This window comes from Lupinus angustifolius, chromosome LG11, assembly GCF_001865875.1.
Source record: "Lupinus angustifolius cultivar Tanjil chromosome LG11, LupAngTanjil_v1.0, whole genome shotgun sequence".
In the NCBI taxonomy this organism is placed as follows: Eukaryota; Viridiplantae; Streptophyta; class Magnoliopsida; order Fabales; family Fabaceae; genus Lupinus; species Lupinus angustifolius.
Window position 1 is genome coordinate 9,495,579 of NC_032019.1, and position 25,711 is coordinate 9,521,289.

Sequence of the window (25,711 nt, forward strand, 5' to 3'; positions counted from 1 at the left end):
TGTGATGAGCATTGGTCATAAGATCCTATATTTAGTTTTCAACCCAAAAACCAATAAACTAGCAACAAAATAGTTGAGTCATGCATTTGGCACATCAATTGTAAAAAGAGTGCATAGAATTCTAAGGCTAACCTCTCGCATTTGATTATTCATGGATGCTATGAGTCATTTTGCATAATGACGAGATGGATTTTCTTCATCATTCTCATTCTTGTTGTATTTGTTACAAGCACCTTCATCTTGGAATTTGACCTTGTAAGTCTTTTATTTCTAACACCTGAGTTTGTATTTGTGCAACATAATTGCATGTTTTTACTTCGAATGCTTTTTTTTTCTCTCTCCCTAACTCATTATTGAATGTTAAATTCATATTATTATTTTTTGTAGTTGTAGTTTATCATACAATCTCATATAAGAGTAATTTTCATGCTGAAACTCAAATATCATTTATCCTCTTCATCTCTTGAAAGACCAATTCTCTATTTCATATTACATTAAGACAAGTAACCGTAGCTTGTAACCCAAGTGGGGGCATTAAGGTGATGGAACATGACTATGTCATGCTAGGTGGGATTGGTTGAGCAAATGTTGGCCTGCCCACTCCAAGTCGAGAGTTGAGGCATGGTGTTTGTGTGAAGACACAAGTATCATGTCTCCTAGACAAGAGGGCAAAGCGTGAGGCTGGTTTTACATAGCAGCGAACACCTCTAACTCTTGACAGTGGAGGGATCATAGGCTGTTGTTATACCATTCCACATGTCTGGTTTGTCAAAGTTAACTTGAACCATAAAAAAAAGAGTAAATGTTGGAATTTATAATTATCTTTCCCAATAATTGTATTCTAATTTTTTTTTTTACCTTTTGACATATTGGAGTATACAGTGAAACATAGCACTACTAAACTAATGTATGTGAACTACCTAAACTATAATAGACAAAAGTGAAAGAGAGAGCAAATGTACAACAATAATGGCTGTGCTTAAAACATTAAAAAAAACAGAGAGCTATCAAGGACATGTATGATTGATAATATATTTCTTATGTATTATATGGTAAATAAAACAACAATATCACTTCATTATAATATTTTATTTATGCATCAAATCATTTTTTGTCATCCTTGACTCAGTTCATTTTCCATTTTATCCATGATTCTTGTTGGTGCTTCTAACATTATAATAACTTATTCCACTGTCTCACTTTAGTCTAATAAAAATGTCAAATCATGTAAATGACAATAAAATAAAATAAAAAAATGATGAATATTTCTTTGTTAATTGACATAATTTTATTGGTACTAAACAAAATTTGAGATATTATTTAAGATAATAGATTCTTATTCCATTGTTATGCTCTTACCTATCATTGTTTTGTCCCTACTAGTGACGTGTATATGGGACCATTGTAGGCAAGTGAGTGGATAATAAATTTATTGTGGTACCGACGATTACAAATTTCTATCCCAATTTTGAAGTCAACTTATTTGAATCACTAAAAAATCATGAGTGAAGTACTATTATACATCTACTCAATTGTAAATGAAAAGTTATGAGATTAATGGGATAGAATGTGGGTATTTGCCAACCATAAAAATAGGATCAATACAATATTGATATTTGAGCCTAGAAGTGGTTATAGGTCGTAAATTTAGAGTTGGATTTGTGGAAAAATATCAAACTACTTAATTTTGTTCAGGTCAAGTTGGTTTGGTGTTAAAAGAATAAGAAATCTAGAAATGAAGTATGAAAGCTCTCCCAAGATCCACAATGACAACAATATAAGGCTAATATTTTAAGTCGAAAAGTGGAAAAACACTATATCACTTAACGTGTGATCTAGTCCTAAACTTTGAAAATATGCAAAATCACCCATGCACTCAGGTTTGGGTGCGAAAACATCCCTAAAGTCAGGTTCGGGTGCCAATTGGTCCAAAAATATTCAAAAATAACCTGTGAACTCAAATTTAGGTACGGAAATACATCATATAGACTCAAATTCAAGTATGAAGTTTAAACTAACATAACACAAAATCTACAATATTTTTGAATTTTTTTAAAATTTATGGGGTCTTTCACGTCTAAAGTTGAGTTTATGAGGTGTTTTCTGAAATTTGAGTAAGGGTTATTTTTGTACATTTTTAACAAATTTATACCTAGACCTGTTACGTGGGTGGTTTTTCACATTTCCAAAGTCGAGGGACTAAATCATATATTAAATAAAGTTCAGGGGTACTTTTGGACTTCCCCTATTTTAAAAGATCGTCTCAGTCACCCACGGGATTGGATCAATGACTCAAAAATTTGGCAGTATGTTGTACAATATATGTGAATTAATGTACCATCGGTTACGATTAGTTAGAGAAATAATTAATAATTATATTTTTAATTTAAATGTATTTTCTTTAACCAATGACAACTCATAATACAGATTGTATGATGCTCCCGAAAATCTTATAGATGATGAATTAGACACCATAGTTTATTTAATCTTTTGAGCATTCCATCCTATACTACTTGGATGATTTTTTGACAAACGAACATCTTTAATGGTTTAACCAATGCGCCAAAATAGAATTATAATAAGTGGATTACATATTATAGGATTCATACATTTATATACTCTTCACTTTATGGTTTCTCCTCTGTGTAAGACTTAGGGTAGTAGCACTTATTCCAAACATGAATTTTGTACCACACCCCACTAAAATGTGATAGGGATATACATGTTATGTTTTTACCTAACTTAATTATCACACTATATTTACCTATGACTTTTTATCTTTCAGACCAAATTAACTGGTACATCTCTTCTCAAGACAATAACAATCTTCAATAAGCCACAACCTCCACTGATTTGCATGAATACAAACTCAACAACAACTTGCCCATTATACTATCCACAAAAAATTGAGCATGATGATTCAAAAGCTGAATCATGTCCAGAATATTTCAGATGGATCCATCAAGATCTCAAACCATGGGAGAGTACAGGAATCACTAGGGACATGGTTGAAAGAGGCAAGAATATTTCACATTTTAGGCTTGTGGTTATAGATGGAAAAGCTTATATAGAAAAATATGCTAAATCATATCAAACAAGGGACATGTTCACAATATGGGGTATTTTACAGCTTCTAAGACTATACCCTGGAAAAATACCAGATTTGGAGATAATGTTTCAGTGTGGAGATAAGACCATGGTGAAGAAAAATAGTTTCACAGACATTTCACCTCCACCTTTGTTCCATTATTGTGGGGAGAAAAATTCATTTGACATTGTCTTCCCTGATTGGACCTTCTGGGGTTGGTAAAGCTTCTATTCATTTTGGAATTATACACTATTAATTAGGGATTAGTGCATATATTTTTAGCACATTGTTACAAGAGAAACTATATATAACTTCTTCCCCATGCAGGTTATGAATAATGTGTGTGGTAGAAGGAAACATAGGAGGAATAGATGAGGGAGGTTAAAATCAACTATGTATAATTACTTTGCTACATCATTGATTTTCAACCTTCCCATTCATTCCTATCATATTTCTTATAAACATACATGTTTTAAGGGTACAAGGACCACTTATCCAAAAATGTGTCACAAATCATGTCTTGGACCAATGAAAACATACTATGTTAATTAAAAAAATTAAATATTGATAATTTTTTCCCTGTTTTTGCTTCAATATCATTGGTTTGAGACATAGTTTAGAACAACAAATTCTTGTATGTTCAAAGATGCTAAACATTTTATATTAGTAATAATTACTTGAATGAGATTAGTTTATTATGTGCTGAGATACCTTGACTATAAAAAAAACATTTTGTATTAGTGAAAATACTATACATTCAGTTATAATAATTTTGGCCTGATGTTTTGTTGACTTATCTATCATCTTTAACTAGTGCAGACAAAAATTATAATAAATAGTTCTGAGTGTATATGATTCCTTTAAAAGAAAACTTTTCTAAGTGTCACGATTTCACTCATTTTAGTGAGGTTTTAGTATGGAATCACCAAGTTTGAAACATAACATAATTTCATTTTTCCCTTTAATTAAATTAAGATAAAACAAGGGAACCAAAACTTATACTCATGTTTTTTTTGTTAATAGGGCTGAGCTAAGCATAAGACCATGGGAACAAACATTAGAGAATATCAAAGAAGGCAACAAGTTGGTGAAATGGAAGGATAGGATACCCTATGCTTTTTGGAAGGGTAACCCATCAGTGTCTAATATTAGGAAAAATCTCATCAAGTGCAACGTCTCTGATGATCAACATGATTGGAATGCCCGCATATATACCATAGTAAATATATAATTTTATCCTTGGCTTTTGCTTCAACTAATTGCACTGTTTTAATATAATATTAAGATTTTTCATTTCTTTTCAGCAATGGCTAAAAGAGAAAGCTCATAATTTCCAAAACACAAAGGTAGAAGAGCAATGCACATACAGGTAATGAACTAATCTCTTTCGGAGTGTGTGGTTGTTCATCCCAACAAGTATCGCTTCTAGTAATCAAACTTTTCAAGCTCTTTGAATTTGACCGTATGACTAAATATAATTCTATTTTATGTGGTTTCATAATAAGGTACAAGATTTATGTAGAAGGAGCAACATGGTCAGTGAGTGAAAAGTACATAATAGCATGTGACTCTATGACCATGTTCATAGAGCCTAGATATTATGACTTTTTTACAAGAAATATGGTACCTTTGAAACATTATTGGCCTATCAGCGCCAAAAATATGTGTGAAGATATTGAGTTTGCAGTGAACTGGGGCAATACTCACATTGACAAGGTACATTATATTCTTCCTCTACATGAACAAAACCTCAAAGATTTCTATACTTAAACTATAGCTTAGAGTATGCTAGTTGAACAATTAAACAATCTGTCCCATTTGTTATGTCTAAATGATGTCACAATCTAATTAAATACAACCTAATTAAAAAAAAATCATAAAAATGAAAATAATTTTTTTATATTACATTGAATGTGACTTGGCCTGGAATATAGAAATATGAATATTTTGGGATATCCAATTAATTAATGAGTCCTATACAGTGTAAACCAAGACATAATCATCCTAATATGTCTTGGTTTGATTGAACTTCTAATCTAATGTTAAACTTATATTGTTATTGCAAATGACTTTTGTTAATCCTCTATTATGTGGAACTACACATCAAATTGAATTTGTCTTGTTTTATTATTGTTGGGTCGGTTAGGGTGTTGTATTGTTTCTTCTGAAATAACAACCCCTATAATTTGCTGGTTTTGTTTTCTATTACTTTGATTCTTTAATCAAAATTTTACTTATAAAAACAGAATAAATAAGCTCATTACTATCATTAGTAAGAAATATATCATGTCTATGAAACTATCCTGAAATGCTTAGGTGCATATTGTGGTGTGTAGTCAACATATCCTTGAAAATGGATTATTGGTGAATATAACAAATTAAAAGGGAGAAAGTAAACAAATTGCTCCAATTGCCAATTAAATCAATTAACAACTAATTTTCTTAGTACACTTAAACTCTTTGGCTTATTTAGATTTTTGTCTGTGTCTAACTTATGTAACAAAAATGAAATGTATATTTTAATTGCAGGCACAAGCAATAGGCAAAGGAGGAACTAACTACATCCTAGAGAATTTAAAGATGAAATTTGTGTATGATTATATGTTTCATCTATTAAATGAGTATGCAAAACTCATGAGATTCAAACCAACTATACCTGAAGGAGCTATTGAGATTTGTTCAGAAACTATGGCATGTCCAATTCGTGGCCTAAGGAAACGTTTATTAATGGAGTCAATGGTAAACTCACCAAGTGATACACCTCCATGTACAATGCCTCCTCCTTATAAACCTGAAGCCCTTAAAATGTTGATACAAGAAAATGAGGATTTGATCAAGAAAGTGAAGACAAGGGCAATGGACAATAGTAACTAAGAAGCAAAAATTTGTTGTCTATACCCGTACTTATAGGTCATATTCCCTTAGTGTCCTCATTTCCTATATTAGATTAATCAGATTTTAGTAAGTAATATAAAAATATTACGTTTTTTCTTTTAATTTTTTTTTCTTTATTTACACCCTTGAATACAAGTGATATATGTTTCATATTCCATCTCTCCATACACTTCAAACATTTCATATATTTTTTATAATTAGAATTTAGGTGATTTGGATTTAGGAGTCTTGTGAGATCTAGAGACATTTCATACTATTAGGACATCACAACATTTAAGATCCACTAGACATATGAGACTTTATACCTTATTATTATATCACAATTTAACTTTTGAAACACAACTTTCAAATTTTTCATATCTTCATAATAGTTAAGATTCATCAAAGATTAATACATAAGCATTATGTTATTTTTCTACAAATTTTCTAAATGTTATTATTCCCTTTGCAAAAAGCTTACTTGCCCCAATAACTGTAGGTGTTCAAGAGTTCAATTGGGAAAGTTATATAAAAATAATACTAAATGTAATGTTTAGCTATTTATGTGAACGACCGCGGATTAAAGCATCAAAACAACGTAGATATATTTCAATTATTAGTTAAAAGGTGAAAAAATATGTGAAGAAATGTCCAAACAATAAAAAGAATAACAAAAATGTGGGCCTCATGTATACCATTGAATAAAGAGGCGAAAACGGATTAAAAAACAAATACAATCATCACCTAACCTGTACATGTATGATTTAGATATGAAAAGGTTGATTAAAAACAAAATATGAGAATATGATGAATAGTTTCCTCATTTTTTTGGACCAAAGTAACTGTTATCCCAATTTTTATTTCCACTAGCTAAAATCATTTTTTGATGTGTCTATCCCACTTTTCTTCTCTTCTCACAATGCCTTTATTTAAGACAGGTTGGGTCACCATACTAGTGCTTGAACTAGTGAAAAGTCCTAGAATACATTCTACCTTGGTAAGCATAATAATATATGTCTTTTTATTAATTTCTGTATTTTATGAAGTTTCTGAGTTCTATGCTTGTGTCTGTTGGCAATTGCATTGGTTGGACATCAATTTTGACCCCACACTATGACCATAACTCCTTTCCCACCACTCTTCTCTTTTCTCTCTCTCAACCCCACCAACTTTTCCTTCTTCTCTTTCTCTCTTCTTCTGTTACTAAATACTTCAATCTCTCTCTCTCTCCCTAATACCCCATCTTACTTATCTTCTTCTTCTTCTTCTTCTTCTTCTTCTTCTTCTTCTTCTTTTATCTTCACTTCTTCAACCTCAAACCTTAGGTGTGTTTCTTCTTCTATGTCTCTGTTTCTTTTCTGGGCATGTTAACTATTTTTGCTAACTTACACTTTTGTTTTGTACATGAGGAATTTTCTTTTTGGTTGCTATAGTCTTAAAAAAATTATTCTTTTGGTTCATATCTGCTACTAGGATTGATATTTTGTGCCATCCATACATTATTTACTTCTGGGTTCTCAGAAATTTGCTCCCTCTGTTTTTTATTTATTTAATTTTCGTTATTTATCATATTTGGTGGGGGGGAAATCAATGTAAAAATTGATAAGGTTATTCAGAGAAGTATCAGCTTCTCTTCACTGCTTCAAAGTTTGATCTTGAATTTTGGAAAATATTAGATAATTAATGAACTCAAGTGTATGTTGTTACAGCTGAAAATATTGAATAATAAGATAGAATACATAAGATAAAACTGGGGAAAATATTGAATAATAAGATAAAATATGGAGAAGATAGTTTTGGGTGTGGTAGGTTGAAACTTTTGGAATCTTATCTTTATACCTTACTATAATAACATGCATCTCCTTTTATTTTTTCCCTTTCTTTCCCTTTTCACTTTTTTCTGGGTGAATCATATCGTATCTTATGTTATCATTGACGTTGATAGGAATTAGGAACCAACTGAGTACTAACTTATACCTCTAAGTCCTTTTCTTTACACATGATTTTTTAGGCATTTTGCAAGGCTTCATTTTATATTGATCTCCGCCGTCGATTTTTATTCTTCAAAAGAAAATGGCAAATAAATGTTACTTTAGAATTTTCATGCCATTAATAAATCAAACAATGAGATTATCTTCATTTGGGTGAATATCATGTTTATTTGTTGGGAACTTCCAATTATTTACTTAGATCTTTTGGTATGAACTCAAAAGTTTGAGAGTTGTGCCTTATGAATGTTGTTTTTATTCTTCCACTGCATTGAAAATGAAATTGATAATTGAACAAATATAAGGAGCACTTCTTTACAACTTAAGCACACTACTAGTGACACACAAACAGATAAGTGGACCAGTTTCTGGAATCCAGATACATATATAAAGTTTTTGAAATTTATATTTGATACTATAATAATCTTGAACCTTATTTATTTCTGTCCTTTTCAGGTATAAGTTATAAGGTCTCAGTACTGAAGATTTCCAGGAAGGTGATTTATTCACAATGAGCAATCTCAAGCTAGGTGTGGTGGTTGTGGGTGCTTATGACCTTATGCCGAAAGATGGGCAAGGCTCATGTAGTGCTTATGTGGAGCTTCAGTTTGATGGCCAGAAATTTCGGACAACAACTAAAGAGAAAGATCTGAATCCAGTTTGGGATGAGAAATTTTACTTCAATATTACCGATCCAAGTAAATTACCCAGCCTCACTCTTGACGCTTGCATCTACCACCATAACAACAGCAATGGTTCCAAAGTCTTCCTTGGTAAGGTCCACCTCACTGCAATCTCATTTGTCCAACATTCTGACGCTGTTGTTTTGCACTACCCTCTGGAAAAGAAAGCCATTTTGTCCCGCATAAAAGGCGAGCTTGGTTTGAAGGTGTTTGTTACAGGTGAACCGTCAGTGAGGTCTTCAAATCCACTTCCTTCGATGGAACCCCCTATCAACACAGATCAACACTCAGCCCAAGATAACACACCAGTATCCTTCACAAATTCAATCTTGAACATCTTTTCTCGTAAGAAAAATGAGTCAAGTCATACATTTCATAACCTTCCTAAATCAAATCAAGAAAAACAACAGCATTCTTCTCCTCCAGCAGCAGAAAAGCCAACTGAAAACTACGGGATGCATGAGATGAAATCTGAACTGCGTCCTTCAAAATTTGTATATGCTGCTGGTTCATCATCGCCATTCGATTATGCACTCAAAGAGACAAGCCCTTTTCTTGGAGGGGGACAAGTTGTCGGTGGGCGAGTTATACGTGGGAACAGGCAATCCAACACCTATGACCTTGTTGAACCAGTACAGTACCTTTATGTACGAGTTGTACGAGCTCGTGACCTTCCATCAAAAGATGTAACTGGGAGCCTTGATCCATATGTGGAGGTAAGGGTTGGAAACTTCAAAGGAAAGACCAAGCACTATGAGAAAAACCAAGACCCTGAATGGAATCAGGTGTTTGCCTTTGCAAGGGATAATCTGCAGGCAAATATTATTGAAGTTGTGGTCAAAGACAAAAATATGCTATTAGATGGAGTTGTTGGAACTGCTACGTTTGATCTCCATGATATTCCGACACGGTTTCCGTCTGATAGTCCATTGGCTCCTGAATGGTATCGGATTGACAAGAAGGGGGACAAGAAAAAAGGGGAGGTGATGCTTGCTGTATGGTTTGGCACACAAGCTGATGAGGCTTTTCCTGATGCTTGGCATTCTGATGCTCTTTCTCCTGGTGGTATCTCTTCATCTGCCTTTTCTCATATTCGATCAAAAGTTTACCATTCACCAAGATTATGGTATGTGAGAGTTAAAGTGATTGAGGCACAGGATTTACTTGTATCCGATAATTCTCGTCTTCCAGATGCCTATGTTAAGGTACATATTGGCAACCAGATTTTGAAAACAAAACCAGTTCAAACAAGGACCATGAATCCACGTTGGGATCAGGAACTTATGTTTGTTGCTGCTGAACCCTTTGATGAACCACTGGTTCTTTCAGTTGAAGATCGTGTTGGTCCCAACAAGGAAGAGACTATTGGGAACATTGTTATTCCTTTGACCAATGTTGACAAGCGTGCTGATGATAGAGTTATCCGTACTAGGTGGTATAACCTTGAAAAGTACATGTCATCTGCTATAGACGGGGAAGAAGGGGAAAAGAAGGAGAAAGATAAGTTTTTTAGCAGACTTCACCTCAGTATCTGTCTTGATGGTGGGTACCATGTTTTTGACGAGTCAACTTATTATAGTAGTGATCTTAGAGCCACATCAAAGCAGCTCTGGAAGAATCCAATTGGCATGTTAGAGCTTGGCATTCTAGGTGTTAATGGACTTCACCCAACGAAAACCAGAGATGGAAAAGGTACGTCAGATACATACTGTGTGGCAAAATATGGGCAAAAATGGGTTCGAACTCGAACCATTAGTGACAGTCCAAGTCCAAAATACAATGAGCAATACAGTTGGGAAGTTTTTGATCCTGCTACAGTTCTCACTGTGGGGGTGTTTGATAATGGTCAGCTCGGCAGTTCAGATGGCCATGGAGATTCAAAAATTGGTAAAGTTCGGATCCGGATCTCAACCTTGGAAACTGACCGTGTTTACAGACACTCTTATCCATTACTAATGCTACATCCTTCGGGTGTCAAGAAGATGGGCGAACTCCACATGGCAATAAGATTCTCCTGTATCTCTATGGTTGACATGATGCAATTGTATTTTAAGCCTCACTTGCCAAAAATGCACTATAAAAGGCCACTGAATATAGTTGAACAGGAAAAGCTGCGACACCAGGCTGTCAGCGTTGTTGCTGCTCGTCTTAGCCGGGCTGAACCTCCACTTAGAAAGGAGGTAGTTGAGTACATGTCTGATACAACCTCTCATCTATGGAGCATGAGACGTAGCAAGGCAAACTTCTACCGTTTCATGACATTGTTTTCAGGAATACTTTCAGCCGGAAGATGGTTGGGAGAAGTTTCCACATGGAGGCAACCTGTTACAACTGTGCTTGTCCACATTCTTTTTCTAATGCTTGTGTGTTTCCCTGAACTTATTCTGCCAACCATATTTCTATACATGTTTGTAGTAGGAATGTGGAATTGGAGGTTCCGCCCGAGATACCCTCCTCATATGAACACTAGACTCTCCTATGCAGATGCAGTTACCCAAGACGAGCTTGATGAGGAATTCGATACATTTCCTACCTCAAAAAGCTCGGATGTAATACGTTGGAGGTATGATCGGTTAAGAAGCGTGGCTGGAAGGATTCAGAGCGTTGTCGGAGATATTGCTACTCAAGGAGAAAGAATCCAAGCACTTGTTAGCTGGCGTGATCCTCGTGCCACTGCCATATTCATGGTATTCTGCTTAGTGGCTTCTATTGTGTTGTACGTTACACCCGTTGAGATGCCTATTATTCTAGCTGGATTTTACTTCATGAGGCACCCAAAGCTTCGGAATAAGACACCAGCAGCACCAGTTAATTTCTTCCGCAGGTTGCCCGCTCTCACCGATAGCATGCTGTAAACATGAAGTTTCCGTCTCCAAGGTTTGATTCCGGCTTTTAACTTTTCGTCGGTGTTTGTAAAATTCTTGTGCTGTCTCATGTCTCTGTTTATTGAGTGGTGACTGTTGAAGCAGACATTTATATGCTGTAGAAAATCTATGTAGTTTTCTAATTTAGCAGCCTTTTTCCTATGATAGGATTTTATATGATGCCAGTACTCAAAACTCTATGAGCTTTGTCCAAGTATAAATATGTATGTGGTGAAATAAGTTGGAAAAAGGCCTAGTGATAATTTCATAACTTGAGAAACTAAAGCAGTAGCATCAAGTGAGATTCCAATATTGATGATGTCAAGGCAATAATGAAATTGGTTAGCTAATTCTTTTGCCGATAAAACTACCAGTATAAAGATTTATAACAACTTTCATCATTATGAATGATGCAATGACATTGTAAAAAACAATTACACTTTCGGTGTGCATACATCTTTTATGATAATGAAATTGTAAACATGTGGTTGAGGGAGGCTTGAAAGCAACCATGAGAAGTGAGTGGAGATTGAAATTTAATATAAAGGTAAAATTGCAACGTGCCATTGTGATTTCAAACTAAAATATGCATTTCTTAAATGTGGGCCATGTGTATGTTTAAAGGCCCATTTTATAAGAAAATAAAATAAACGCTAGAAGGAGGGCTTGAACCTCCGACCTTGTGGTTAACAGCCACACGCTCTAACCAACTGAGCTATTCCAGCTTGTGTTACAATCCATTTGTTTAAGCTATAAAAGTAACAATTAACAAAGACAAGACAATAGAAGAGCAACGAAAAATCATCCACACTCCACACATGTACCAGTAACAGGTGATTTTTGGGAATTAATTATAATTAGTAAAGTGATCAAGAATCAATAATATTCTTTGTTATGCATGGTTGTTGCTCTACTAGAATCAATAACATTTTCCTAGAGTCTGAGATTTGTTCATCTGGAGAAAGATTAAGCATTGCCAGTAAATAATTTTTTCTAGAAGTGTTGATTATGATTTAAAAATAGTATGCACTTCCATTCACACAACTTTTTTAATGAATGAAATATTTAAAATTCATTCTGTAAATTTCCCCAGTAGTAATGATATTCTCACTCCTCAACTAAGAGTATGATCACATCCTTATTGTTACTATTTATTTTAAGTGAATATTCATATCCATTCCTATAAATTTCGGTATGTACCAATTTGATATAAAAAATGAATATATATTTTAGTCCTTATAAATTTTCTAGTATACCAAATTCATAATGAGGAGTAAAAGTTCAAAATTTAGTAGTCAATAATCATAAATATGAGTAAAAGGGGTCATAAAAATGGTAAAAGTAACTAATTTGAATGGTTAAGTCAACTAGCATTAATTTGAGTATATATAATGTATATAATGGGATTAAAATCCTAAAAATGCATTAATTTGAGTATATATCTTATAACCAAAAGATTTACTTGATGAGGAAATTTGTATATATACCCGATTAAAATCCTAAATCATGCATCAAGCACTCCAAACTAGCTGCAAATAACAGCAAAAAGAAGAAACAAGTTGCATAGAAGGAATGAAGTGTTTTTGCACAAAAGCATCTTTTTTTCTAATACCTTTTTTACTTGTAACAAATTGCCTGTATTGGGAAGCAGAACAATACAACAAAGAGAATAATTAAGATTGCTGTGAACAAGGAAAGATATAGAAAACACATGGATGTTGACCATGGTGGTGGATGAGTGTGATTCAACATTTCAACCATGGGTTGTGATGCAAACCATCACATTCCATGTTGTGCATCTTGTGTACGTAAAAAACAGCCCCATTACATATATGTATACTCTCTTTTGTTTATACATTTTACACTACAATATCTTACTGGATATAAAATTATTAAGTTTTATCTTTCAAAATGACATTAGTGGCAGAAATGTAAGAAATAAAATGACTAGAAGGTGAGTAATGCCATAAATCGAGGACCCCCAAAGCTATCATGAATGAAATGTCAAAATAAGAAGTTTTACTCTAGAACTGGCATGTCACTTTCAAACCCACATGTTCAAAAAAATGCTTAATGAAATGTTCGTGAAACGTACGCATTAAGTATGAAGTGAATTACCTACTATAGCGTAGGTTTCGCCAATTAAACTGCATACTCTCATGTCAAAAGGAATTAACCTACTTCAAGCTCACAAATTATGGATTACACAGATTGGCCAGAGAACAATGATGTGATAAGCTCTACATCAAGTGAGACAAATAAAGGGCATTTTGCTTACAAAGTTAACTATAGCAATTTACATGACCATTTTCCATAAGGGGCTAAAATTGATTTTTCTCTAAATATTATCTTAAGTTCTCATTGAGGTCATTACATAGTATGATCTCAAAATTAGACCTCTTCCTTCAATCTTTTTTTGTATAAAAAGAAGTATTTGTATGAGTTTGGCAGAAGAAATGACATGATTATATGCTAAATAGAAGTTACGTGACAGAATATCCCTTGTGTTCACTGCAACTGTGCGTTCTAAATCTTCTTTCTCTTCGTCTTTGATCCTCCATATTCGAAGCTCCCAATAATAACCTGCAATCATAAATGACCAAATCTAGTCATCCAATAGAAAACCTGGGGTGCTTGGGTAAAGATGACACTTCCAAATTTAACAAGTTGCCAGTGAGAAAAATACGATTTTAAAGATATAATATCCTGGAAGCAGTGAACATTTTTGTTACCTGAACTTCGCTGGCAGCAATGAGCACGCCACCAATTACTCCACCAATGGCACCGCCATCAGGACAAGAAAACAAAATACTTAGCCCACCAGCTTGGGAGGCACCACTATCAGTAGGCAAGTATGACCCTTTAAGGCTCGCTATCTGGAAATTCCCCTATTGAAGGAAAAAGCCACCAATAATTATGCATAACTCTACGTATATAATAACCTTACCACGGTAAAGAGAGTCATGAAGGATACATAAAAGGAAATAAAACAAGACACACTGGTTCTGATTTCGGAACTACGATAGTGCCCTGAAAGGCTAACAATTGTAGATATTTCGAATACAACTAGAGGAGGCTAGCAATTTCTAATTCAACATTGTAGCCAAAAAACTTCCAGTCAGCGCCAATCTTTAGAAAACAGTAAAAAAAAAAGTTTAACTCAAGAAATCAAAATGGCATGACAAAACTTGTTCAGTACGATAAAAGATTAAATTGTAACATGGCCAATGTAGTTTCATTTCAACATACATAGAATGCATTTATGAAGTATAATATTTGCTAAACGAACTTAAAGTTCAAATATTCTGGGCATCTGACATTGTTAAAGCGCCAAAGTGACTTAGACATGAAACAAGCTTAAAGCAACATACAAATCTGCGATTCCAGATATGATGTTAATTTAACTTCCATGCATGAATAAAATTCTCAGGTTAAGACACTCCCAAAATAACAAAAGCATCTTCGTAATCAACCAATGATAGTAATAAAAGGATTGCCATTTGATTATGTACATGTGTTATGCAAGAACAAAATGTGGGTTGCCATTTAACCAGTCGCAATTACTTATGGAACTGTAACTGTATCCAAAGACAGATGTCATCACTAACATAGTTCCAAACCTCATATATGGCAGTGCCACCTGCAGTTGAAGGTTGACGAACTGTGACAGTCGACACAGCACCGTTGGCTGTCAAAATACAAATAGCTGTGCCTTTAGGGCTCTGCTGAGAAAATGATATAATTTTCTCTGCAATGTCCTACAAAGAAGTAAAACACAAATTTAAAACAGTATTTCTGATATATTTTAAACAAATGGCAGAACATATAGCACATCCATAAGTGGATCATTAATTAAAATCATTGAAGGAAAAGAATTGATGGACCACAGTTGTATGGCTCGAATGAAATCATTTTCAGGCAACACTATGCTCACAGGTTCCATGAAAATAATCAAGTTCACGTAAAAAAAGTAGTACTTCAACAACAATAAATGACAGATAAAGATGAAGCCGGCAGTTCTATTTTATGCCTCCCACATTATTATCAACCTTACTATCATAGACAATATCAACATAACTTTATTAAATCAACGGTTTCCTTTTAAAGATAAAATAGTATATATGACAAGGACATTTACTTAGAATACAATACTATTAGTTTTAACAATACTTCAAGAGACAAATTCAAGATAAGATAGTGCTTTCTTTCCCAGCCCAAAGAAAACATGGAACACTTATAAATGTTCTTATGTTAAAATTTTCAACATACAGTAAAAAAAAGAGAAAGCTTGAAACAAACTCCTAAAAACCAGTGACATACTTCCCCAATTGCAACAGTGATTATATGAGTGTTGAAACCCATCCCAGCTTATCCAAAAATCAATTAACCTGCCAATAACCATTCAAAATATCAAACACAAATAAATAAATAACAATTCTGAAAATAAATCAGTCCCAAAGGGTTAGTCATCCTATACAGACAGAACCAAGCTGGTCTTACTTTAAACATGAAGTTTGCTAACTCATTTGCCCTGAATCATATCTAGATATAAATTATAAAGGTCAACAAAAATAAAAGCGGTATAACACACTTCAGGTTAGACATTGTAAATTCAATCTTAAAAACAATTTAAATACGATATACGTAGGCAATCTTGGATCGCAGCACATTGCGGCCAACCCCAAAAATGATGATAGTGGGATGGTCGTTACAACGATGACTAGGGAAAGAATTTAAATAATTTATACCATACACAGAAATTCTAAAAAACACAATTAAAGAAATTCATGATTAATGATCAAAATGCGTTGTCATTAGCTTTGTTGAATATAACTCAAAAGTTTAAGCCTGTAAGGCTTTAAGTACTTTCTTGAAGAACACAACAAGGGAAAAGTAGTGGAAGCTCGCCTGAAATCACTGAAACAGGTCGGAAACTAGCTGGAACAAGGGGAACAGAGCGAGAGAGAAAGCTCAGCTGCTGAATGGGAGAGGATGAAAGCTTCTAACCCTAATATTCAGATTTAGTTGGGGGTGGCAAAATGGCAAAAAATCCAAAATAAATTAGAGGAATAGCCAAATAGCTGGGATAATAATGAGTTTTCACACTCTGTTCAAGGTAGGGCCATGATGGGCCACAATAGCACCTGTGATGGCCCACGAAACCAGTTGCAATTTGCCACACTATTAAGTACTTAGTTTAAGATAACAGTTGCCCACACTTACCCATGCATTTAGTAGGAACCAAAACAAATCTAACGATCTCATCACTCTTCATTGCTACATATACTTACCTGTCATTGATTTCTGGTGCATTAATTTATGAATTAGGTCATGGTTGATTCCTATTACTCGATAAAGCTATAGCTCTACTTCTACATCAGTTGTGGAAATGTATAAAGCAATACTAAAAGGGTGGCCCAGTGTACGAGGCTCCCACCTAGTGGGGCCTAGGAGGGTAGATGTACACAACCTTACCCTCGCAAGCGAAGAAGCCATTTCCAAGATTTGAACTCATGACCTTTGGATAACAAGGCAAGAAACCTTGCCATTGCGTGAGGTTCACCTATAAAGCAACAGCAGATAGTCTTGCAAGCAATCCTGAGAATTGAGAGCTCGGAAGAGCCTGGCTTTCCAGCAAGTGAATAAGAATTTTTTTAACATCAATCTGAATAAAACCTAGAGCTAAAAGCTTAGATGTATGTGCTACCATACCAGGGCAACTAAAAACCCACATATGAAGCATTTTACATGTGACATTTTTACAGGAGCCCAACCTAGTAATTTACACCTACACAATAATCTCAATTAACCAAAGCTTTTCATTGTGCATCTAAAAGCATAAATACTTCAGCAAAAATCACGAATCTCAATCACAGGTCTGGTCTAAAGTTCAAACTTATTGACATTAGTGTATAGATGAAACTTCTAAATTGCTAATTATTATCTAATGGACATGTAATAAATAAATTGTACCTAATACCTATATGCTAATCTCAGTAAACCAAAATGATTAACCACATGGTTGAGAACCCAACCACTGCTACAGACAACTCAATTAAAACATGCACCACTGTCTTGGGAATGCTCAAAAGTTTTCACTTATTGAGATTAATGTATAAATTATCAACTACTATCATACAGCAGAATGCTAGGAAACTATCAGGCATTTGAAAATACAGAACACCCAACTGTTTGTGTGTGAATAATATCCAAATTATAAAAGTTAGAGTTCAAACACTTAAGCGGTTATAAACACTTGGGTGTTGAGTGATTGTGAGTGTAACATCATTCAAATTATAAAAGTTATGGCAGTTGCAGTCATAAGTTCACCTTCAAAGAAAACATATAATTTGCAGAGAAGCGAAACAAATTTCTATTAAGTTGAATCCCAAAGAAGTCATGTCATTGGCTCTCAGCAATAAATGACAATGCTTAATTGCCTATAAACATCATACAAAAAAAATTTCACAGTCTCACTAATCACCAAACAGACACCATCAATCAAATTGACACACTACAAAATAGCAATTAAAAACAACAACAATCAAGTCTTAATCCCACTAGATCGTGTCGGCTGAAAGAGCAATAAAAAATAAAAAAAAGTGATAAATTCTCATACCAGCTTGAAATCTTCGCCGACATTGGTAAACTCTGAAATCCAAAAGTTTTAGACTTAACCCTCAATCTCTCCTCTTCCATCAGAATTGCTCTACGTACATTCATAATAACCAACCTTTCAAAACCTAAACAACAAAATACAGTGTACACATATCAAGTAATAACGAGATTAAATATATTGTTTCACAATAATAATAATTAAAAATCAAAATAAAAAAGTAATTAGGTAATGTGGTTGAAGAAATTCATTTGTTCTCCCTATCATCCTTCATGCCAAGCCGATCTAGCACCAACAGCTCGTGATCCAACCATTGATATGTAAAATTTTAAAATAAAAATGATTCCAGATTTAGTATGATTGAAGTGCATGAAAAGAAATTATGAATCTGAAACTTATGCTTTTCCATTGATTGAGGTTTGGTGAGAGAATAAGAGACATGGTTAAGTGGAAGTTCTTCAATTTCTCAAATGCTCCAGTTATCTCTCAGAGCGCACTTATATGCCCCAAATCTGTAATGAATACTCAATTGATCCTCTCTCTCACTCTGGTAGCTTTTTATTTTATTAGCATTATTAGGTCTAAATTATTCTAAGGCTAAAATGCAGATTTTAATCATAGTAGTGTAAATATTTATACACATTTACATCAATCTTTTATTTAAAAGATGTTACACTAATTGATGAAGTTAAAATTTATGAACCAAAGCCTGTAGAAGTGTAGATAAACATACTAGCTTAAGGAATGTCTTACTGGCTAACAAATATTTGCGTAATTAATATATATATATATATATATATAGTTTTATATATTGTTATTATATTATTTATCATTCATATTTTATTATCATTAGTTTTTTTTTAAAATAATACTGATTAATGATAGATAACATATTTATTGTGTATAAATTTACATTGATAATCGATAGATATTATATTCTAAGTTGTATTAGAATTCTATTAAAACATTTAAAATAATATGAAAAATTAAAATATGAAAAAATGGAAAGGAGTAGATAAGTAAAACTCAATTGCTCAAATCTCTTCCTCACATGCAAAAAAAAAAACCTGCTCTCCTTATTCAGCTGTCTCTACATTTGGAAACACAACACCTCCATCCAAAACAAAGTAATCCGTTTCTTTATTTATGTGTCCTGTGTTAGTCAATATTACTATATAACTTTATCTTAAAAAAACTAATTTGCTCCATATTTGGATAAAAATTAGTCAAATTAAATTTTTTCATTTCTAATGAATCAAATATGTGTCCTCGTCTTTTTTAGACTCATTTGAATCATCATTCTAAAATTTCTATACATCTACATATGTATTTATAAATTTGAATTATTTTTACTAGGGGGAGAAATTTCTCTAATTTGAATCTTTAAGTGAAGTTACACAATAAAGGGGAATGGATATTTTCAAGTGAATTTTTCTCTCAATTGGTCAAGCATAAGATATAGTAGATACAAGAGTTTTCAAAGGAATTCACAAATTTTGAATGGAACGGAACCACTACTGTTTTTAATCTATATCACCCTTCTTCTGGGTCACTTGAGAGAAAAGGTGATTAAGCCTTCACTTTCTCACTGTACTTTAGAGGAGCTTGTCAATCCTCATATGCAGCATTTTTTCTTAATATATTAAAGTCAAAATATTTAAAAGTTTTAATAAAATCTAAAAAAAAATAGATTCAATTTTAAACTAGCCCCAATAAAAGTGATTGAGATTTTGAGCTACCAATTAATTTCCACATCCAATATAAATTACTCTATAGTTTAAACCATCCTAGTCCACATTGTGGTGTTCTCTTAAGTGATAGTATTCTAGAGAGCTTGAATTGAAAGAAAGAAAAATTACAATCAAATGTGAAGATGTGGAATCGTCTAAGCTCAATGTTCAATACTATCAAATTGGACACAGTAATTAGTGAGAAACAAGAAATCTTCAAATTAAATTCCTCACAGCTAAAAAAAGATAAGTACAAGTTCCAAAGTCAATCATGGATGAATAGGTGACATTTTATTAAATTCCACAAGTCATATTGACTTCTACACTATTGTTGGCACTTCATTCTATCATTACTACTACAAGAAAAACAGAAGAGTGACCACGCATCCGAAATGTATACATTGTTACCCACGCATTAAATCAATGTCAATATGCGAATTGCGCATATCCAATGGCCGCGATGCAGGCCAGGGGCTTGGAGATGAGGATGGAGTAAAATTTTGATTTGAGGAAATGCTATTAACCGCGACAACCGGATTATGAACAGCCTGATGATCTGATACCATAACAATTTCTGAAGCTTCCTTTCTCATTTTCTTCGCCTTTAATCCACCCGATATAAAGCTCCCAATTATCACCTGCAGTTATAACTGACCAAATCTAAATGGAAACTCGGGGAGGATGCATACAGATAAAAGGCAGTCAAGTGCACGAGGCCCTCACCTAGTGAGGTCTGAGAAGAGTAGATGCATAAAGATAAAACTTTCAAATTTCATAAGTGGTTGTTGTGAGAATGAGAACATTTCGGTTACCTGAACTTGACTTGAAGCAATAAGCACTCCGCCAATTCCTCCACCAATGACACAACCATCAGGTCCGGCAAGGGAAACACTTAGTCCACCAGTCCGATTGCGGGAGCCACCACCATCAGTAAGCAAGTAAGAGCCTGATAGACACAATATCTCGAAACACCCCTATTGAAACCAAAGGCTACCAATAGTTATGCATAACTTTATATATAAGAAACTTACCATTATGAAGGATATGAAAAAGAAACAAAGCAGAACTGATTCTGGACTATCTAGGATGAAACTCAACATTACTAAGACTGAGTAGAATAAATAAAAAAACTTCAAGAATGGCTAGAGTTTGTAAATATTTCTAATTCAAATGTGAAACTACTGTAGCCAAGAACTTGCAGTGAACACCTTTTGAATTCAGTAACCACTCACAGAAAGAAAAAAAGAAGCATGGTCTGACTGAAGAAAGAAAACATCAACCATTACTAGGGAGACTAGCAATTTTAGATATTTCTAACTCAAAATGATAGCAAAGAACTTGCAGTCAGTGTCACTTTTCGAATTCGGTACAAGATTGCAGTCTGACCCAAGAAACCAAAATGGCATGATATTTTTTTACAGTAGAATACAATATTTAATTGTGTCTCAGGCATAAAAACAAACTTAAACTACAAAAAAGAATCCAGGTATAAAGTCAAAACTTCACTTCCTCGAATGTATATAATTCACAAACTAAGCCACTCTCCCAAAAAACAAAATAATCTTACTAATCAATCATAGTATCTCTAAAAAGGATTGCCATTTGTAATCATAGTATCTCTATAAAGGATTGGCATTTGATTATATGTGTGTAATGCATAAAACTTTTCATGAACCAGTAAGTGTATCCAAGCATACGTGTTATTATCACGGAACAAGTTCCAAACCTCATATGTGACAGTGCCGCCTGAAGTTGAAGACTGACGAAGTGTCACCGTAGAGACAGCACCAGTGGCTGACAAAATGCATATAGCTCTAGGGCCCTGCTGAGAAAATGCCATAATTTTTGTTGCAATGTCCTGCAGACAAGTAAAGCACAATTGTTAAACAAGTATTTTTAATTTACTTACACAAATGGCAGAACATATAAATGATAGGTAAAAGATGAAGCTGACACTTCTATTTTATGCCATCCCATTATTATCAACTTTACGGTCATTATATAATATCCTCATAATAATTGGTTTTGATTTTGCAAAATCAAGTTTTTCCTGAGAATGATAAATTGGTATGCATGGCATGAACACTAACTCAGAACTATACTATTAAGTCAAGAGACAAAATCAACATAGTGTTGCTTTCTTCCTCAGACCAATGATTCTAAACTTTGGCTTCGAAAATGTTTTACTTACACCATCTATTAAACATGAGAACAGAAATACTGATAAATGTTCGTAAGTTAATTTTTTCAACACATACTAACAAAATAGAAGGATTAATACAAATTCATGAAAATCTAGACATACTTCTCCAACTCCAACGGTGACGATATGAGGTGTGAAACCCATTCCAGCTGAACCAGACATCAATTCACCTGGCAATAGCCACTTAAAACATCAAGCACAACGATATACATATTTAAACCAAATTTAATATAAACTAATTCCAAATGATTACTCATCCTTTACAGACAGAGCAGCTGTTCTTAACATGAAGTTGACTAGCTCCTTCATACCACAAGTTCATAATAAACTAATCCAATTTGTATAAACAAACAAAATTTAAACTGCATTTTAGGTCATCAAATTGGTGTTCTTCAGTTTCTTAACATCAAATGTTGCTAACTTGCTGCAATGGTAAACCCCTGAGAGTAATTTATCCCACTATCCATTTGCATTAGTAATTCATAAAGCAGATTGATTCAATCTAAATAAAAAATAAAAGGGCCAGGCTGAGATCTCGGTCACACATTTTTATACGTTGAGATTAATCTATAGGTATAAAGAGTCTTTACATGCATCTAGAGAATTGGACAACTAAAAATGCCAGGATGTGTAGCATTTTTCTATTAAATGATTTGAACCTAAATACTAAGCTTAATAAACCAAAACTTCTGATGATGCATCTAACAGCTCAATATGAATCTCAATCATGGGTATGGTCAAAGGTGCTAATTTATTGAGATTAGTCTATAGGTATAATTTATAAATTGCAAATTACTCCCACCATTCCTTATCTTTTGTTGATTTAGGTTATTTTCTTTGTTTCAAAACTTTTGTTGCTCTACCATTTGAAGGTTTAGTCAAACCTTTTTTTCCAGTTCTATCATCATTCAACAATTATACTTATCATTAATTGATTCTATTTTTTCGTAATCTGTGTACATTAACCTTAAACAACAAAAGAGAAGGAGTATTATCTAATGAACAAGGTTATAAATAATTTGTACCTATACACTAATCTCAATAAACCAAAATGTTTGATCATAAGTTGGTGAGATCTCAACAATTTCTGCACACAACTGAATAAAAGCATGCACCCTCTCTTGGGCAGGATCAAAAGATTTGATATACTGAGAAATGTGTATAGCTATAAATAGTCAACTATGACACACATACAAAATAGTAAATGCATCAAAATAATAAACACTCAAGTGTTTCAACTTTCAAGCTCAAGTGGATTGCGAGTGTGAATAATATCCAAATGATTAAAGTTGGACTTCAACACTTGAGTAGTTTCAAAAAATAATCACTTGCACATTGAAAGTGGCTGAGTGCTTTGTGAGTGTGAATAACATTCAAACTATCAAGGATAAGTTCAATGCTCAAGTTTGTGAGTTGAATAATATTAAATTGTAAAAAGTACTATAATCTAAAAAAGAACCATCAAATGACTGAATATCTGAGGGTTGAAACGCTTGATACTTTCATAGAAAAATCCATAAATAATTTGTACTAATACACTAATCTAAGTAAACTAGAACTTTATAGAGCTCAACCAACTCAGCAAACAACCTATCTATCATGAATCAGCAAAACTTTGAAGTCAGAGAAACTCATAATTTATAGCAAATTACATTGGAATATAAAAGTCATTGTTAACTCGGTTCACTAAGATATGATCATGCATTCATGCCAGTATGAAAAAATAAATCTTAATTATCAGAAAATATAAAATCAAATATTAGCATATGAACTTACAAAACAAACAGCATCTCAACTTCCAAATTCCAATTATAATTATTTTATTTAACACACAACAAAAAAGTTGCAGAAGAGATTTACCAAGAGAAGCCAGCTGCTGTTTCTTCCCAGACCCAGGTGGACGCCCTCGACCGCGTTTTTGGCCTTGTGTTTGTATCAAGGTTCCAGGATGACTAGCCGATGTTATTGGACTTGGAGTCAATGTCAGTGACACAGTTCCACCAGTTCCGTATTTCCTAGGCCTTCCTCTCTTCCTTTTGACACTCTCCCCAGTTGGAGCCCCGGAATGAGCAACGACATTTACCGTCTGAGATAAAATTCCTGTAGACTCCATTGGACCCCCAATGTTTGATTGAAATGGTAAATTGGGATTCGGCATGGGACGAAGATTAGGTGAATTATGTAACTCAGGTTGTTGTCCAGAACCAGGTATCCCTCTCTGCATATAGTAAGATGCAGAACCGGATAACGCCATTTGATCCCCTCGATCCATGCATCTACTTCAAGTTGCTTTAGAATCTTTTACAAGAAACTTCAACCCCACAATATTGAATACCACAAAGTTTACCACCTAGCTCTGTTCTCATATACAGTCAATGAAAATTTCCAAACAAAAAGTGCACAAATCAGAAAACCATAAAACAATAAATCAAATGTGTAATAACTAACAAGAGTGTCCTAAAGTAAAGTGCTTGAATTATAGTATCAACATCAACTTTAATTTGAGTAGAACAACCATAAGACCTTCAAATCAGACAACAGGTCAAGTTTCTCAAGGGTGGCACCTTATTGAAATATACATATAAAGTTTGATATCTACATGTGCAGAACAAAATGAAAGGAAAAAAAACACTCAAATGTACAAGTGCACAAGGTAACCATAAAGTAGAAGATAAATCAATGAAAAGAATTGAAAGCCTAACTAGAAGGAAATTCAAACAAACAAGAAAAACAATCTACAAGGCCAATTAAAGAGAAGACAAAAACAGAAGCTAGTTTACACCTTACCAAAGTAGTACCAAACTACATAAAAACAACAAAAAGACTTCATATTGAAGATAAAGACCAGGTGAACTGTAATGGTCCACTCTCACCAACCCATTATACAACCTTAAACACCAAGCAATTTTGTAAATAAAGCTCACCCCTTTGATGCAAACACATAAAAAAGATTATTTTTTTATAAATAACTTCAAGTCAATGTCATAAAATATCCCAAAGCCAGTTTCAAAGTTCAACTAAAGAGCACAGAAATGCCATAGTACAACAAAACAACTCAAAAAATCACACACAAAGTTGCAACCTTTGGTGAATTGGGTAATACAAAATTCACACCCCAAATACAAAGCTGCTATGAATGCATCAATAATCCAATTTCAAAGTAAGAATCATGGAAAAAGAAACATTACTAACATTTTAGAGAGAGAGGATAAAAAGGGTGTGGTGGAGAATGAGTGAGAACTGAGCACCCTCTATGGTGAAGAAATGAAAAACAGTGGTAAGAGTTGAAAAACTTTAAACAGTTTCATGGTGAATTAAAGATTGGTGGCAGGTAGTAGACAGAAGAGAGAGAAAAAGTGTGTTTATGTGAAAGTGAAGTAACAAAGAAAAACAGAAGCTAGAGGGAAACAACTTCAGAACTATAAAAAATGGCAAAACAAAACAATGAACATTGAATAGTGTAAGTGGGGTATGGTACTTCAGTCCTTAACCACATCAAAAAATTTCTCTCTCCTGTTTGGGTGATCAATGAATTATGGATGATGTTATGTGAGCTATGTGCTGTCTTAGATTCACACTTGGATTTTACAAACAAACAAACAAAAGTTAAAACAGAAAAAGCTGTTCTTTCTTTGTTTGGAAATTTGAATACGGCTGAATAGTTG

The 25,711-nt window shown here is 33.7% G+C and overlaps 4 protein-coding genes, 1 long non-coding RNA gene and 1 other non-coding gene across 21 annotated transcripts; 3 read left to right on the forward strand and 3 right to left on the reverse strand.

Annotated features, from left to right (window-relative positions):
- LOC109360281 (O-glucosyltransferase rumi homolog) lies at positions 1–19,575 on the forward strand. Of its 2 annotated transcripts, XM_019605046.1 has the most exons (7): positions 1–255; positions 2,786–3,306; positions 4,112–4,307; positions 4,393–4,457; positions 4,594–4,804; positions 5,618–5,988; positions 19,564–19,575. In XM_019605046.1, exons 1-6 carry the CDS (start codon positions 178–180, stop codon positions 5,960–5,962), a joined length of 1,416 nt encoding a protein of 471 aa, XP_019460591.1. In that variant the 5' UTR covers positions 1–177; the 3' UTR covers positions 5,963–5,988; positions 19,564–19,575. The 2 variants fall into 2 exon arrangements, with proteins under 2 accessions (XP_019460591.1, XP_019460590.1); XM_019605045.1 differs by lacking the exon at positions 19,564–19,575 and having other exon boundaries at positions 5,618–6,017.
- On the forward strand, positions 7,196–11,768 carry LOC109360279 (FT-interacting protein 1-like). Of its 3 annotated transcripts, none has more exons than XM_019605044.1 (3): positions 7,196–7,287; positions 8,407–11,505; positions 11,539–11,768. In XM_019605044.1, the coding sequence occupies exon 2, from the start codon at positions 8,462–8,464 to the stop codon at positions 11,486–11,488; it is 3,027 nt and encodes a 1,008-aa protein (XP_019460589.1). In that variant the 5' UTR covers positions 7,196–7,287; positions 8,407–8,461; the 3' UTR covers positions 11,489–11,505; positions 11,539–11,768. The 3 variants fall into 3 exon arrangements, with proteins under 3 accessions (XP_019460589.1, XP_019460588.1, XP_019460586.1); XM_019605043.1 differs by having other exon boundaries at positions 8,407–11,501; positions 11,538–11,768; XM_019605041.1 differs by having other exon boundaries at positions 8,407–11,768.
- Positions 12,149–12,222, reverse strand: TRNAN-GUU. Its single transcript has one exon. It is a non-coding gene; the product is annotated as a tRNA-Asn (tRNA).
- LOC109360283 (AT-hook motif nuclear-localized protein 1-like) lies at positions 13,663–25,708 on the reverse strand. Of its 5 annotated transcripts, none has more exons than XM_019605059.1 (6): positions 25,699–25,708; positions 23,538–23,545; positions 15,818–16,641; positions 15,118–15,255; positions 14,230–14,385; positions 13,663–14,080 (listed from the first exon to the last, which is right to left on the reverse strand). In XM_019605059.1, exons 3-6 carry the CDS (start codon positions 15,857–15,859, stop codon positions 14,024–14,026), a joined length of 393 nt encoding a protein of 130 aa, XP_019460604.1. In that variant the 5' UTR covers positions 15,860–16,641; positions 23,538–23,545; positions 25,699–25,708; the 3' UTR covers positions 13,663–14,023. The 5 variants fall into 5 exon arrangements, with proteins under 5 accessions (XP_019460604.1, XP_019460606.1, XP_019460605.1 ...); XM_019605061.1 differs by lacking the exons at positions 23,538–23,545; positions 25,699–25,708 and adding exons at positions 18,117–18,206; positions 18,266–18,632 and having other exon boundaries at positions 15,818–16,505; XM_019605060.1 differs by lacking the exons at positions 23,538–23,545; positions 25,699–25,708 and adding an exon at positions 18,117–18,632 and having other exon boundaries at positions 15,818–15,885; positions 16,406–16,505.
- LOC109360282 (AT-hook motif nuclear-localized protein 9-like) lies at positions 20,098–25,711 on the reverse strand. Of its 9 annotated transcripts, XM_019605051.1 has the most exons (7): positions 25,247–25,711; positions 24,995–25,008; positions 23,896–24,365; positions 22,149–22,217; positions 21,570–21,701; positions 20,656–20,817; positions 20,098–20,481 (listed from the first exon to the last, which is right to left on the reverse strand). In XM_019605051.1, exons 3-7 carry the CDS (start codon positions 24,316–24,318, stop codon positions 20,248–20,250), a joined length of 1,020 nt encoding a protein of 339 aa, XP_019460596.1. In that variant the 5' UTR covers positions 24,319–24,365; positions 24,995–25,008; positions 25,247–25,711; the 3' UTR covers positions 20,098–20,247. The 9 variants fall into 9 exon arrangements, with proteins under 9 accessions (XP_019460596.1, XP_019460594.1, XP_019460595.1 ...); XM_019605049.1 differs by lacking the exon at positions 24,995–25,008 and having other exon boundaries at positions 23,896–24,402; positions 25,239–25,711; XM_019605050.1 differs by lacking the exon at positions 24,995–25,008 and having other exon boundaries at positions 23,896–24,402; positions 25,235–25,711.
- On the forward strand, positions 22,346–24,005 carry LOC109360284. Its single transcript, XR_002109152.1, has 2 exons — positions 22,346–23,402; positions 23,896–24,005. It is a non-coding gene; the product is annotated as an uncharacterized LOC109360284 (long non-coding RNA).